This window comes from Myotis myotis, unplaced genomic scaffold (genome assembly GCF_014108235.1).
Source record: "Myotis myotis isolate mMyoMyo1 unplaced genomic scaffold, mMyoMyo1.p scaffold_m19_p_13, whole genome shotgun sequence".
Lineage (NCBI taxonomy): Eukaryota > Metazoa > Chordata > Mammalia > Chiroptera > Vespertilionidae > Myotis > Myotis myotis.
Window position 1 is genome coordinate 49,063,363 of NW_023416317.1, and position 14,687 is coordinate 49,078,049.

The 14,687-nt window shown below is 57.5% G+C and overlaps 1 protein-coding gene across 6 annotated transcripts in view; it reads right to left on the reverse strand.

The window, feature by feature from the left end:
* The window catches only part of LIMD1 (LIM domains containing 1), a 45,519-nt gene extending 33,134 nt beyond the window's left edge, over nt 1-12,385 (reverse strand). For 2 of the 6 annotated variants that reach the window (XM_036333082.1, XM_036333085.1), the window contains exon 1: nt 10,257-12,385. In XM_036333082.1, the coding sequence (XP_036188975.1) occupies nt 10,257-11,637 (1,381 nt within the window). In that variant the 5' untranslated portion in view covers nt 11,638-12,385. The remainder of the gene's footprint in view (nt 1-10,256) is intronic. The other 4 variants (XM_036333081.1, XM_036333084.1, XM_036333083.1 and 1 more) reach the window with 3 other exon arrangements.
* Nucleotides 12,386-14,687: the final 2,302 nt, after the last annotated feature.

The window sequence follows — 14,687 nt, forward strand, 5'->3', positions numbered from 1 at the left end:
TTTGATTCCCGGTCAGGGCACATGACCAGGTTGCAGGCTCGATCCCCAGTAGGGGGCGTGCAGGAGGCAGCCGATTCATGACTCTCTTTCATCATTGATGTTTCTATCTCTTTCTCCCTTCCTCTCTGAAATAAATAAAAACATATTTTTAAAAAGAAAAAAATAAACATTTGTGGATTTGAATGAAATCAGTTGGGGTTGGCTCTCAGATGGGACAAGGTAAAGACGCTTTGATATTTGGAGAAAATAATCATTGTAAGTGCATGGTAAGTGCTCGCACGGTAAGCAGTCCCCATGCGCCACACCCAGTTCCAAATGCTTCACACAGCACAGCCCCATCCAACAGGAACACACTGCAGGCCATCTGTGGTTTTACATTTCCAAGTAGCCACGCTTAAAAAGTAAAAGCAGGTGAAACCAATTTTAAAATACATTCACTTAGCCCAGTATAGCCAACGCATTCTCATTTGAACACAAAGTCAATATAAAAATATTGACGCGCCGTTTACATTCCCCCCACATACCAAGTCTTCACAATCCAGGTCTATTTCACACGGAGAGCACAGCTCAATTTGGACTGGGCAGCTTTCTTTATTTTTATTTTTTAAACCCTCACCCGAGGATATTTTTTCCATTGATTTTTTTAGAGAGTGTGGAAGGGAGGCAGGGGAGGAGGGGCCCTGGAGACACAACAGTGAACAGGACAGATGCCTCCCTGTCATGGAGCGCGCCTTCCAGCAGGGGGAGCTAGGCAGTAAGGCTCTGTGTACAAAGGGAGCCCCACTAATCTTGACTCAGTCCCCTATATACAGTAGGTGCTCCAAAAAGGCTGTTGAGGGCACTGGTGATTGGGCTTGGAACTGGATATGGTGGTGGACAGAGGTGGGTGAAAGGTCTGGGGAAGGGCAGGGGCGGGAAGGTGAGAGCCATGGGTATGCAACAGGAGTCAGTGACGCACTGGGTTCACCCCCACACCCCCAGCAGCAGAGCTGCGCCCGGCCAGGCAAGACAGAAACACCAGGCTCACGCAGGTTACATGCCGGCGACTACAATTCCCTTCTCCTCAAAATGTGGGCAGGTTCCCAGGCGCACAGGGAACAGGACTTCTCCTGTACGATCTTTGAGGTCCAGCACCTCCATGTTCGGCTTCCACTGGCCCACCTACCATAGCCACCTCACCCCAGTCCTCGCCCAATAAGCTCGTCTTCATCTGTGACACGTCAGGGTCCGACTGAGGTCAGCCCAGGGCGTCAGAGCTACCGCTGAGCACGTCACCGAGATATTACATATGGTATTCACTGTGTCTCGGCCCACTACAATGTACTGCTAAGCCAACGCTTCCAATTTTTATTCTGATTGCATAACATTACCAATACATATCATGATTCATTCATTCAACAAACACTTTGAGTCACTTCTATAGACCATGCCTTGCGTCTTAGATTTTAGATCTTATCACTAATTCAGTGTTTAGTTTTATTGCCTCATTTTCCTTATTTCTTAAGAGCTTCTTTATCAGAGAGCTTAAATTCCGCCCCCCCCCAAAGGAATGTCGTTTTGATTCCATGGGCCAGGCCAACGATGAGCAAGCGTTATTGGTGGGAGAAGGGCGCTTCTGAGTCACCCTGGCTGGGACACGATGATCTTAGGGAGGGACCTGTGGACCAAATAAAAAAAGTGCCTGCCATCGCCAGCCACTCGCCTGCGGCCCAGGGCGTGCCCACTGACACACGGGTTTTTCACGCCCTCGTCACCCCAGGCTACTCCACTCTGTTGCTGGCTCCTCTTCCAAGTTCAACAACGGACACACACGCCCCACACAGTGTCTGAAGCAGGTCCCAAACACCATCACCCACAGCCCTCAGCCCCGCAGCATGGGAACGCAAACAGAATCATAACGCGCACAGGACGCCCACTCCCCATAAGGGGAGGAAGCGGAGGGCAGGAAAGGTGCCCTGGCTGGCACAGCTGCAGCTTGCTCCCCTGCTGCCCGCGAGGCCAAGGTGAAGACAGCTCCGTCAGCAAACGCCCTGGAGCCCGGCCATGGCCGCCGCCAGCTGGACCGCCCGAAATCCTTTCTTTCTAAATTCATTCCTACGGCATCATCAGGGAGCAATTTGAACTGAGGTGCATGGGGGGGGGGGGGGCGCGGGGGAGGGGGGCGGGGAGCAGAGCAGGCGACATGTCAGCAGATGCAAAACCTCCACCTGGCCCTGGGCCAGTGCTCACCCTCATGTGAGCCAATAGGGTCACAATTGGGCTCCATCCACTGACAGGTAACTGTCAGCTCAGCAGACAGGAGGCTCCAGAGAACAAAGGAGCTTCGGGAGGCAAATGGCAAATCCGCTACTGTCTCGTCACGCTGAAATGACCGTCACGCGCTGTCCAGCCCAGAGCCTGCTGTGAGGGGCGTCCACCCCGACTCAGGGCCTGTACTATCACAGGGGCGCCATGTCCTCTTGGTCCTCAAATTACCTGGGTCTCTGCACCCCTGGGATCAGCTGCAGGGAGACTCAGGCTAAACTCAAGTCCCCTTCTTTTGAATGACAGGCAGCATCATGGCAGGCTTCCAGAACGTTCTATATATTTTTTGGGGAGGAAGATAGAGACCTCTGATATGCCCCCAACAGGGGAGTAAGCCGCCCTGGCCCTCCCCGGGGACACCCACAGAACAAGAAGGGAGAGGAAGGAACAGGGCCAAGTCTAAACTCGTGGCTCTCAAAACTTAAAATAACCTGGCCACGGATCCTAAAAGCATTCGCTTTGGAACACTCGGGCCGAAAGTCTCCAGCCTTCCACGCTGACCCTGAGACCTGTGTCCAGCTGGCGTCCCTGGGAGGGGACACATGAAATACAAAACCTGGAGCGGAGATAAATATTTGCTGGCAAGTGCTCTCCACCCCCCACTCCCCCCCACCCCGTGACGCGCCTGGAGACTTCGAGGCCCGCCTTGCTTTAGGGTAAAGTTTCTGTCGGTTTGCCAGACGGCCTCCAAGCATCGTTCCATCCCAAGTTTGGGTTCATTGCCTTTGCACATAGCCTGGGGTTGATACCGACCCTTAGACCAAAGCATCAGAACTGTCCCCAAGAATTGCCTGGGCTGGCACCCCCCCATCCTTGCCCACAACACTTGGGGGAGTCACACAAGCACCCTGAGAGCATGCCCCTCGCCCTAACCCACACCCTTCAGAAGAGCATGAGAAGTCAGGGACCTGAGGGGCTGTGGGCAGTCAAGGCCACGGTGTAGCGCCTGTATGCGCCCCTGACCTCCAGGGCTCCATCACCACCCTGCAGAGAGGGGCAGAGCTCCAAGCATGGGACCCCGCTCCTCCAGCCAGCTCGGGTGCCCCTCCATGCCACGCCTTCCTTGTTGCTCCACAGAGAAAGGGAAGGCTTCAGCCCTGACCCACTTGTGGCCACAGACCCCCCTGAAGTTCCCTTGGCCAGGAAGCCGCTGTGTTCCCGGGAACTGAGGGTCAGCGGGCACAGTGGCCAAGACCTCAGACTCAGCAGCCACACTCAGCACAGCTCCTTACTAAATGCGTTAGGCTGGTTACCTCAGTTTGCCCATCTATGAAATGGGGATAATGAAACAGGGTCATTGGGAGGATTAAACAAGCTAATGCACAGGAGATGATTTGCAAAGTGCCTGGCACAAGGCAACTGTTCAACAGATTTCAGCAAGACGATCTCAGAGCCAGCACCCCAGCTAAAAATCCCTTCTCCCTCCCCTTCACACCCTAACAGAAGCCCCCATCCCTTCAACAGACATCCACTGAGGCCCCACCTTGTGGGGCCCCGACAGTACCAGGCCCCAAGCCACTGCCCATGTCCGATGGCCCAGACGGAGACCCAGAACTGCCGAGGACATGACAGGAGTCCACGGAGGGGGCCTGGGACACGCCAGGAAAAACAAGGTCACTGAGCCCCACGACCGGTGCTCGCAGCTGCTCCCCCGCACTGAGGACCCCAAGTTCAACTAGAACGAGAGTCTCAAAAGGCCTCTGGGGAGGCGACCAGGCCACACAGTGGGCCCGTGTTTGTTCCTTTCTCATCTCACTTTCATCAGACGCACTCTGCAGAGCAAACTGGCCTCTCGCTCAGAAAACGCTTCTACTCGGGCCAGAGGGCCAAGCAGCACAGCCCAGGTCGCAGCCCGCATCCCGCAGCCCGTAGCCCTCAACCTGCCAGATCCCACACCCCGCCAGGCTCCGGCTGCGGCTCTGCACCGGGAACTTTCTGCAGAAATCTCAGACTGACGGTTCTGAGGACGGCAGGCATGCCAGTGACTCATGCTTCTTGTTTTAAGCGTAACTGTATGTATTCCCAGACTATCTGCAGTGCAAGTGATTACCACTTACAACTGAAAGTGTCTGCAACTGAAAACATTTTTAAAAAGTGATTTTTGATTCTGTAGAGGCCGGGAAGGGGGGTGGTTCTGTGCAGCTCTCAATTCCCGCCATGGCCGGCAAGGCTGCCGCCCGGCTCCTGCTCCCCAGGTCAGCTGAAAACCAGGCACTCAACTGGCCAGAAGCGGCCAGCCCAGCGCAGAGAAAGCAGCTTGCCCAGTGCCACACCTGGGCTGTTGGTGGGCCGGGCCCGGAACACCCGGCTTCCTCACTCTCCAGTGCCTGCCCTGCTCCCGCAGTTCCGTCTCCTGTGCAGGAGCCCTAAGTCAACACGTGCGAAGAAATACAACTGAGAAACAAACCTCTGGCGAGAATGGCCTTGCCTGAGGTCAGTTTCAGCTCTGGATTGCTAAGGAGAGCAGGAGAAACAGATGGGAACACAAGATTCTTTCCTGGTCCCGCAGGAGCGCGGCAGGAACACCATCCCGAGGAGGGAGTACCTCAGGGAGATGCCGACGGGACCAGGCAGCCACCGTGGGAAACCGATGTCAGGACCTGCAGCTGGAGACCGAGGCCCCCAGGGGACCGCAGGGGCGGGAGCACCGTGCTGGCCAGAGGACGTTGGCTGGGGAAGGTCAAGGGCAAGAACCCCGTGGTGGGAGGGAACACAAGGTCAGGGGTCGGCGGGTGTGACGGGAGCCGAGAGCAATGGGCTGGGGCACAGCCACGGCAGGAGAACCACGGTGTCACCACCGAGTGCAATGGCCTGGGCCTGACCTCTCGCGCCCTTCCCGGCAGCACTGGTGCTGAGCGCGCGGGGGCCTGACCGAGCCCCTTGCGGACACTGCGAACAGATGGACCCCCCTGGACGAGATGCGGGCGGTGATCATCCTCGCCCTGGAACCTCTGAAGAGCGATCCCACGGACAGAGATGGCAGAAAGGGATGGGGCGAAAGGATGATGGGAATTCCATTCCTTCGGAGAACACAGGGGATCAGTGTCCGAGCCCTGACCACTGACCACACAGGAGCAGCCACAGGGCAGAGCGAGCTGGACAGCGCAGTGGGCGGCGATGGAGCTGGCCGTGCTGGTGTCCCAGGTTCCTTGCTATCCACAGCCCATCTGCACTCTGACCCCCACGCGCTGCCCATTCATCCCCAAACCTGCCATGAAACGTTTTTAAACTCGCTTAAGGTTTTAGAAGTTACTTCAAATCACACGCTTGCTTAAAACTGTTGGAAGTCACGGCGATGGTTATCTTTCAAGAGTGACGACAACTGTAAGGGGCGCAGGTACGGGGGCTTCTTGGGTGCTGGTCCTGTCGGTGTCTCGATTTGGGCGCAGGTAACATGGGTGTGTCCACTGGGTGAGCATCTACAATATGTGTCTATTATACACCAAGAAGGAGTTAAAAGACATATGTCCTCCTGCTTTTGAGGGGAAGATTGCCAGATCTACTAAGAAAATGCACACAGGCTCCAATTTCTAAAGGGCTGGGTGTCCCCAGAGCCCAGGTGTGCACCGCAGGGCTAGACAGGCGGGGCTGGAGTCCTGGGTGCCACTTACAAACGTCACCCGGAGGATCAGGAATTTACTGCCATGGCAACGGACACCTGGATCCAAGCGACGGCCCGGTGTCTCCAGAAGGAATTCGGGCGCATTCCAAGGCGATGGCCTTTGGTCACGCCAGCTCCTCAGACAGAGCCTGAGGGCCGATAACCTTGTGCCGCCTCCACTTCAGCACAGGTTCAGGTTTACTGACCTGCCTGGCATTTGGGGGTATCTGGGGTCACCCAGGCAGGCAGGCCCGCGTGGCGGCTGGGGCTCTCCTCTGCCCGCCCGCACCTTTCCCTCCCCGCACAGGTAAGGTCCCAGGCAGCCCCCTGCACGCTAGCCTCTGCCTCAGAGGCCGCTTCCAGGAGACCCAGCCTGTGACAGGCGGCTGATGAGTGTCCTTTCTCCTTAGAAAGGAGGATAGACCCCGTGCAAGGAAGATGAACGTGCGGAGGAAAAGGCGGGAAAGATTACACAAAAGCACCCTGTCCTCCTCCCTTCCTCTGCACTGTAAACAGTGGTGCTTAAGCAGAAGCCCCATGGCACCGGGCGGCTTCCCCCAAGAGCGAGGCCGGGAAGGCGGGAAACCCGAGGACGTTCTCCTCGCAGCATCTAGTCTGTCCTGAACGCTTTCCTCGTGGACAGAAGGACACAAGAGACCACAGAGGACTCCCGGAGAAGAACGAGGGGGGGAGAAACACCCCCGTAGGACCAGGTTGTCATGAATCCACAAGGACGGCCACAGAAAGTGCCAGAAGAGTCCGCGGTGACCACTGATCAATAACTGGAAACAGAGGTGTCCTCAGACTCAGTGTCCTCAAAGGTGGGGATTCCCGAGTTCATGCACAATGTCAAGTACCCACAGGACACCTGTGTCTGCCCCAGGAAGGGCCTCCGTAACACACACACACACACACACACACACACACACTTTGCTCTGCTTCTGGCTAGAACAACAACATCGACTGATCACGACGGTGCCTTACCCTGACCCTCTGGCAAGAGCCGTGTCTGCAGATATTCTTCTATGTGAAGGACAAGCTCATCATTATTTAACAACTGCAGGGTGCGGGGCAGCCCAAGTCTTTCCAATGACCCCAGATCTGGGGAAGGGAAGGCGAGCCCCTCGGCCGGCCCAGCCTCCTTGTCCCACAGATGGTGGAGGCCTGGAGGAGAGCAGGGTTCGCTCAAGGCCCCACGGTGGGGCTGGGCCCAGAGCCGACTGCCGGATGCTCAGAGGACAGACGGCCTATGCCACCCGGCCAGTCACACGGAGTGATGGAAGCTGCCACCAGGCATGGGCAGGCCCTCTCCTCCATGCTGGGCAGTGGGTAGGGTTCCCGGCACAGGCTCCACAGAGAGCCACCAGGCAGCAGCTGAAGGGCACACAGCCCCCAGCCCCGCAACCCCACCCCCGGGAGTTTATCCCACAGCTCCGTGTGCACCTCACAGACGGCCCCTTTAAAGGCCCGCCAGGGGGGGCTGCTTAAGTGACCCGGGGCACATGCCCATGGCGGTGACTGAGCCAACTCCACACATGCCCATACGGGGCAACTGCCAACACACTGCTCAGGGGCAAAGACAAAGAGCAGGTGACAGCATGCCACCACCGTCACGGGCCGAGATACATATTTTCATTATACACAGCCAGAAACAGGGGAGGAAAGAAGATTAATAATTCACCACATGTATCTTTACGTCTTTGGAACTTTCTACATGTGAATAATGCAGTCAAGAAAGCAAACGATTCCCTTCACATGAAATATCCAGAACAGTAAATCTAGGCAGAGAGCAGCACGGTGGCTCTGGGGGCTGGGAGAGAGGGGCGGGGGGGCAGCAACAGCTCTACGGGGGCAGGGCTTCCTTTGGGGATGACGAAATGCTTGGGAACTAGGGAGAGGTGGCGTTTGCTTGCACATGATGAACGTACTAAATGCCACCGACGTGTTCACTTTAAAATGATTTTGTTACGTAATGTTTGCCCCAATTTTGAAAAAGCCATAAAAATGAATGAATGAATGAATGAATGGGGTTTTCACAGGTGACCTTGGGGGGCAGCTTGGCAATGCTGTGAGAGGCATGGCCCTGGCGGCTAAGCGGGGGGCTCCCATCCCACCACACCCGGCACCACCTAGGAGACCTCGGGGACATAATGGAGCCTCGCTGAGCTTCGGTCTCCTCCTCAGCGCAGTGGACGTAACCACAGAGCCTGCGTCCAAGGGTTGCTGTGACGAGTAAATTAAAGAGTCCACGCCAAGTGTCTAGCCCAGCGCCTGGCCCCACCCAGGCCCCAGGGCCTCCGCTCCTGCTGTCTGCCCCGCTGAGCACTGAGCACGCCCTCTCCCTGGGCAGACGTGTGGTCCACTCCCTCGCCTCCTTCATGTCTCTGCTCAATGCCTCCATCTGGATGGGACCTTCTCTGACCACCTGATTTAAAACTGGAACCCTCCCTGCCCTGCGGCTCTTCTATCCCCTCCTCCCCTTAAACTGGCTTCTTTATTTTGTTCACGTCCTGTCTCCTCTACTGCACTGTCCTCTCGGGGAGGCCGTTTCTGTCTGTCCCCTTCTCTCTGTGCCCCAGGGGAGACGCTCAGTAGGTACGTGTGGAATGAACGAATGGTGTTCACTAATACATCCGCTCTCATCCGGAGTGTAATCCTGCCTCCCTGAAAAAAGAAAGCCGTTGTCTTGTTGTTTAAGCAGCTTGAAACAAAAGAATCAAACCAAAGCCTAAATTTAAAAACCCACAGTATTGCCAGCTCAGCCCTAGCCCCCAAAGGGAGCCATCTGCGGAGAAGAGGCAGTTCTCTGCGAAATGACGCCACGTGCTCGAAAACATCAACCACCAAAAGTCACCCAGTGCGGGGTGACGTGGCCACCTCGAGGCTCTCAGGAGCAAGAACACAGTGCCAGCCCGGCCAGCGTGGCTCAGCGGTTGAGTGTTGACCTATGAACCAGGAGGTCACGGTTCGATTCCCCGTCAGGGCACATACCCACGTGGGCTTGATCTCCAGTGTGGGGCGTGCAGGAGGCAGCCGAGCAATGGTGCTCTCTCATCATCGATGTTTCTATCTCTCTCTCCCTCTCCCTCCCTCTCTGAAATCAATAAAAATATATTTTTTTAAAAAAGAACATAGTGTTACCACGGGAGCCTGGGACCCGATGCCCACCTAGGGACAGAATCGTCCATTCACAGAGAACAGGGAGGCTGGGAGCAGCCAGCCTCCCCGCCCCACCCCCACCCCCAGGGCCTCCCCTGCCCCTGCTGTCCACTCAGCAGACGGTCTCCCCAGTGGGACTCGGCTTCCCAGGGCTCTCAGGCCTCAGAGGGAGAAATCGTGACCCCAGGAATCCAGAGTTCAAAAATGAAAAACAAAAAAACAAAAACAACCCCCAAACTCTTCTAAAAATAGGCTCTTTCAATTAGGTCCCCTCTGAGCGGCCACAGCCTTACTCCACAGAAGATTCGCTCGCTGCTTCCCGCGGCCTCCAAGCCCTGGGCGGAGAGAGCCGAAGCCAGCCGTCTCCCAGAGCGTGTGGTTTCAAAAGAACATAAAGCAAAATCTGCAAGTTTGAGCAAAACCAGAAAGGAGCACCTTCCATCCTATGGTCAGCAATCTGCGGGCTGGCGGGAACCGGGTGGGTGTGGGGGGCTGAGTCAGGAGGCAGCTCGTCCACGGGTCTCAAATTTCCTCGAATGTCAGGCTCACTCACCTGGCTGGTGAACATGCGGATGGCCGGGTCTCACCCCAATTTCTGAAGTAGTAGGTCTGGGGTGGCGCCCTATAATTTACATTTCTACCCATCCTCAGGGGAAGGGCTAGAGAGAGAACCACTGCTCTAGAACAAATAGTTTCATGTTAGTGTGACACCTGCCTCAACTACACACGGTACCTGCAGACAGACAGACACACACACACACACACACACACACAGCCTTACAGAGCCCCTGCCTGACCACTGATCCTCAAATAGCCAGACCTGCCTGGCCCAGCCAACTACTGAGGTACCGCTCAGGGGCATGGGGACCAGAGAAAGCTGCTCCCATTCAAGTCTGAATGAGCCAGTCACCGTGAGGCCCGAGGGCACACCCAAAACCCTTGAAAACCGAAGTCACAGCATTTCCCTTTTTTGAAAGCAGTCACAAGCGATCCCACCCGGCTTCGCCCTTCACACATGGGTAACCCCCAGCTGCAAGATCCGCTTTCTGCCAGGGATGCTTTCAAGTTTCTGAATCAGAAGAAGTAGCTGAAAGAGGAAGCAAAAAAAAAGGGCAGGCCACTCGAGAGCTACAGCATCCCTGGTGGCAACCCCATCACCCCCTGCGGGCAACTCCATTGGCCTCTCACTCACCAAAGTAATCGGCCTTCGGGTGAGCATCCATCTCCTGCTCCAGACGCTGCGTGAGGGCTTCTAATTTCAGCTCGGCAGTCGAGGGCCCAAGCTCGGGACCCGGGGTGAGGGTCTGGCAGGGCAGCCTCACTCTGTGGGGGCTGGGGCTCTCTGGGAGCACAGACCCCAGGCCACCCTCAGAAGACCAGCCAGCGGGACCTTCTTTACAAGATAACTCAAGTGGGGTGGACATCACTGGAGGGACACGGCTGATGGGGCTGAGCTTGGGACCAGTGCCAGGGTCTGTGCAGCCAGGCTTGGGACCCAGCCCAGGGGCGGCATCCAGCTGCAAACTGTCCATGCTGGCTGGCAAAGATGATGGCCCAGAACTAGAAAGGTAGGATTTGGGCCCATCCTGGAACCAGGACTGAGGGTGCGCATTTAGTTTGGGCATCGTGCCTGAAACCTCACTCCGTGCCCCCGAGTTTGTTCTTGGAAGAGCTCCTTGACTGGGGCAGCTCCCTGAAAACGGGGTTCTGGGCTGAGTGGGCCCCAGGAGGGCCCCGTTCTCCAGGCCTGGGGAGGGAAGGCCAGGGCGTGCCCACTGGGAGGAGGCAGTGGTCCAAAGACCCGCTGGCTTCTCACTGCTGCGGCCATCACCACCACCGTCCTGGCCGCTCTCAAACGACCGGCTGGAGCTTGGGGAGAACTGCGGCTGGTACAGGTAAGGGTCCCTGGAGGGTGTGGGTGGTGATGGGTCACCGCCTGGGGCGCCAGGCCACCCAGTCCCTACACCCAGCCTGATGCCGGGAGGCACTCCTGGTTCTTCACCCCACTTCGGGCTTGCCAAGGAGAGGTTGTCATAATAGTCTCCATGGGTGAGGCAGGAAGGGTCCTCGCAGGGGCTCAGCCCGTGGACGGCGGACATCTCGGAACTGGCCGGGCTCTCCTTGGAACCACAGTCCTGGCTGCTAGGCCTGGTGTGGCCATACAGCCTGGCCTTCTGTTCCTGGGCTGGGTACACGGGCTGCCCAGCAGCGACGGTGGTGACTGTCCCAGAAGCTACTGTCGAGGCAGCCAGAGGGGGCTTGGCAGCGCCGTCCATGGTCAGCCTGCTGCCTGCACCAGCTTCCCGATGGGCCTGCGGGCCCGGGCGGCCCCCGCCGTTGACAGGTCCTCGGCCGCCAGCCCGGGGCAGGGTCTCCTCCTGCAGGAGCTGCTGCTGCTGCTGAAGGTGGATCTTGGCCATCTTGGTGGCAAACACCCGGCGTGTCTCCTCAAACTCCGGGTTGTTGCCTGCACCCTTGTCCACTCGGAAGAGTCCATCCTTGGAAGCCTCGTACATGTTCAGGTCCTCGATGAATTTACTGGCCTCCAGGCCCAGGTCCTGGTACTTGTCCATGTTGCTGAGGGGTGTGGAGGCCTAGGCCAGGGGCCGGGTAGTGTATGTATGTGTGTGTGTGTGTGTGTGTGTGTGTGTGTGTGTGTTTGAGGGGGCGGCCAAGAACAGGGGGTTCAAGTCCAGCCCAGAACAAGTAACACCCTCCACCTGCCCAAAGTCAGAGTCATGACCCCGGGCCTTAGAGTCCAGCCCCAGTCGAGGCCTCAAGGCCAGAAGCACCAAGTTCTCCTGCAACTTCTTTTCCCCTCCGAAGTGTCCACGTGGGGGCAGATGGTGGCGCTTCCCTGTCCCAGCTTACTCTGCGTTTTCTCTTTTTCAAATCATAAAAGGAAAAAGAATAGGAAAACAAAACAAAACAAAAAGTCACATCCTCTTTAACCAAACTCGGAAACGCACAAGGCAGCAGGCGCGGAAGGGTCCGGGGTGCAGCGGGTTTACCCAGAGCGTAGAGGCCGCCAGACGCGCGGCCGGAGGCGCAGGTACGTCCTGGGCGCTGGGTCCCCGCGGCTTCCCGGGCGGCCGCGGGGCTGGGATCGCGCCCGCGCCGAGCAGGAGCGGCCCCGCGCACCGCCGGCCGGGCGGCGGGAAGTTCTCGGCGGCCGGGGCGGGCGGCCTATTGTCCGATCGATCGCGGCGGCGGCTGGACGCGCGCGGGCCGAGGGCGGCGGGACGCGGAAGTGAGTGCGCCGGACGCCGTCCCCTCGCTCGCTCGCCCGCCCGCCCGCCAGCCCGGCACGTCCCGGGCCTGCAGGAGGCGGGGGCGGGGGAGGTGGCCACGGGGCGGGGGCGCGGCGGGGGGCGGGGCCGGCGGCGGAGGGCGGGCACCCGGGGCAGGTCTACAGCCCGCAACGTGGCCCAGCGCCCGTCCCGCCCGTCCCGCCCGGGCTGCGGAGCCCCCGAGTGTGTTCCGCACTTAGGTCCGCGCTCCAGCGCCGCGATTGCGCGGGGTTTTCCTGCTGCCACCGCCGCCCCCTGCGAGTCTGGGCGCTCCGCCTCCCACTTGCCCTCCCCCCCACCCCCCCCCCGCAGCGCCGTGCGGGGGGGGGGGGGGTGGGCCTCCACGCCTAGGCGGCCTGCGTGGCCCCCAGGCGGCCGGTTTACAGGGTGCGGGAGTCTCAAAGGCGCACGCTGCTCGCCCCGCCGTGCCTCAGTTTCCCGGGCAGGAAGCCCAACCCGCGTGTGCTCCGGGGATGCGTCCTCTGACCGGGCTGTGACCGCTGCCCAACTTGTCCGAAGTGCAGGAGCGGAGGCCCGGCGTGTCACCCGTGGGCTGGCCCGACGTCCTCTTGGACAGGTGGGGGGACTAAGGCGCAGAGGGGGACGTGTCCAAGAAGCCGCCGTAACCAGCAAAGCCTGGTGGAGCCAAGTCCTCTGAAAAGGAAAAAGTCATGTTCTCATCATTGATGTTTCTATCTCTCCCTCTCTTTTCCTCTCTGAAATCAATAAAAATATTTAAAAAAACAAATATCACATGCTCTCTTGAGGTTGATCTCGCTCTAGGAGGGGTGCAGAGACAAGGGACGGGCTTGCTTAAGGCAAAGAGAAGCCTTTTACGGAAGAGGTTACACGCCTGGTGCATGACTGCCCCCCATGACGTGCCTCGCTGAGAATTTATGATCAGATCACCCTTGGAGATTACTTTCCATAGAACCCTTTTTTGTCCACACCCTCCATGCTGACCCTGGACCTAGACTGACACTGACTCCCTGCACCGCCTTCTCACACGGTCCCCTGGAACTGGCGTGGGGGCCTTTCCACCCTGGTGTGTACCGGGCCTCACCTTGAACTTCTCAGTGCTCACCCTTCCCATCTCTGCTCAGTCACCTCTTCCTGGAGGCTGAGTGGTTTATTTGTACAATTAAGTCTGTGGAGCACAGCTGTAAAGACGTATACTAGAATAAGATATTCTTATTTTAAATACTTTTAATTTTTATCTACAAAAGCAATCCATGTTTATGGTAACAACTTTGAACAATAGAGATACATAAACTTTTTAAAAAGTTGCCCGCAATCCCCTTACTCAGAGGTAATTATTATTATTAAACATTATTACAGCCTTAGGGATTCAGTAATACTTGTTAATAAACAACACGATGACTCATAAACTGAGTAATTTGCTGACAACATTTCTAGAGCAGTGGTTCTCAAAGTGGGTCTTGGAACCAGCAGCGTCAGTATTGTCTGGAACTGGTCCAGGTCCGTGGTTCCCAAATGCATTAGGATTCCTCGGGGAGCACGTGAAAACACTGGTGGCTGGGACCCACCCCCAGAGTTTCCGACTCAGCAGCTCTAGGGGGGGCCAGGAATGTGCATCCCTAACAAGTTGCCCGGTGGTGCCCATGCTGCTGGCTCAGGAGCCACGCTTGGGAGCCACCGGCCTAGAGCCCAAGTGCCCTGCTTCCTCCGAGCACGGCGGCAGTGAGGACATCTCTCGGAGTGGAAGGCTGTGGCCCACTTCGCCTGAACCCTGAGTTCTGGGGGGTGTAGCTGACAAAGCACTGGGGACACAGAGTCTACAAGCCCAGGGCCAGCTTCCTGTGCGTCCAGTGCTGACAGCTGGTAAGCCTGTGAGGCAGCCACATGCTCCAGCCAGGGCCTCCTGCAAGTCAGCCTTCTCTTTGCATCCTAGTTGGGCAGCTGCCAACTCTTTGGTCCCCTCCCGCCTCCAGCCCCATCTTGGCCTGCCTGGAGTGCAGGAGGAAGGATTTGGGCAAGAATGAAGTAGGTAAGTACATAGGTGTGGGAATCTTGGAGCGGTCGGTGGCTCTTCGGATTACTGAGGGAAATGGGAAGGCGTCAGCTGAGAGTGAAGCCAGGAGAGTAGCTGGTGGGGCTTGGCCATCTGGGGAGTAAGAGCCCACTGCCTAGACAGCATGTGTGATGGAAGCATGAAGGCTCCCACTTGCTCCCACCCTCCACCGAGATTCTGGGCATAAATGTCCATGAGGCCAGCCAGCACGGTGGCATGGTTTTCCGCAGATGTGGGTGTGTGGTGGGTGGTGAGTTGGGTCTAATCAGGGCTGGCTTTTGCCAATGAATGCAATGTAACT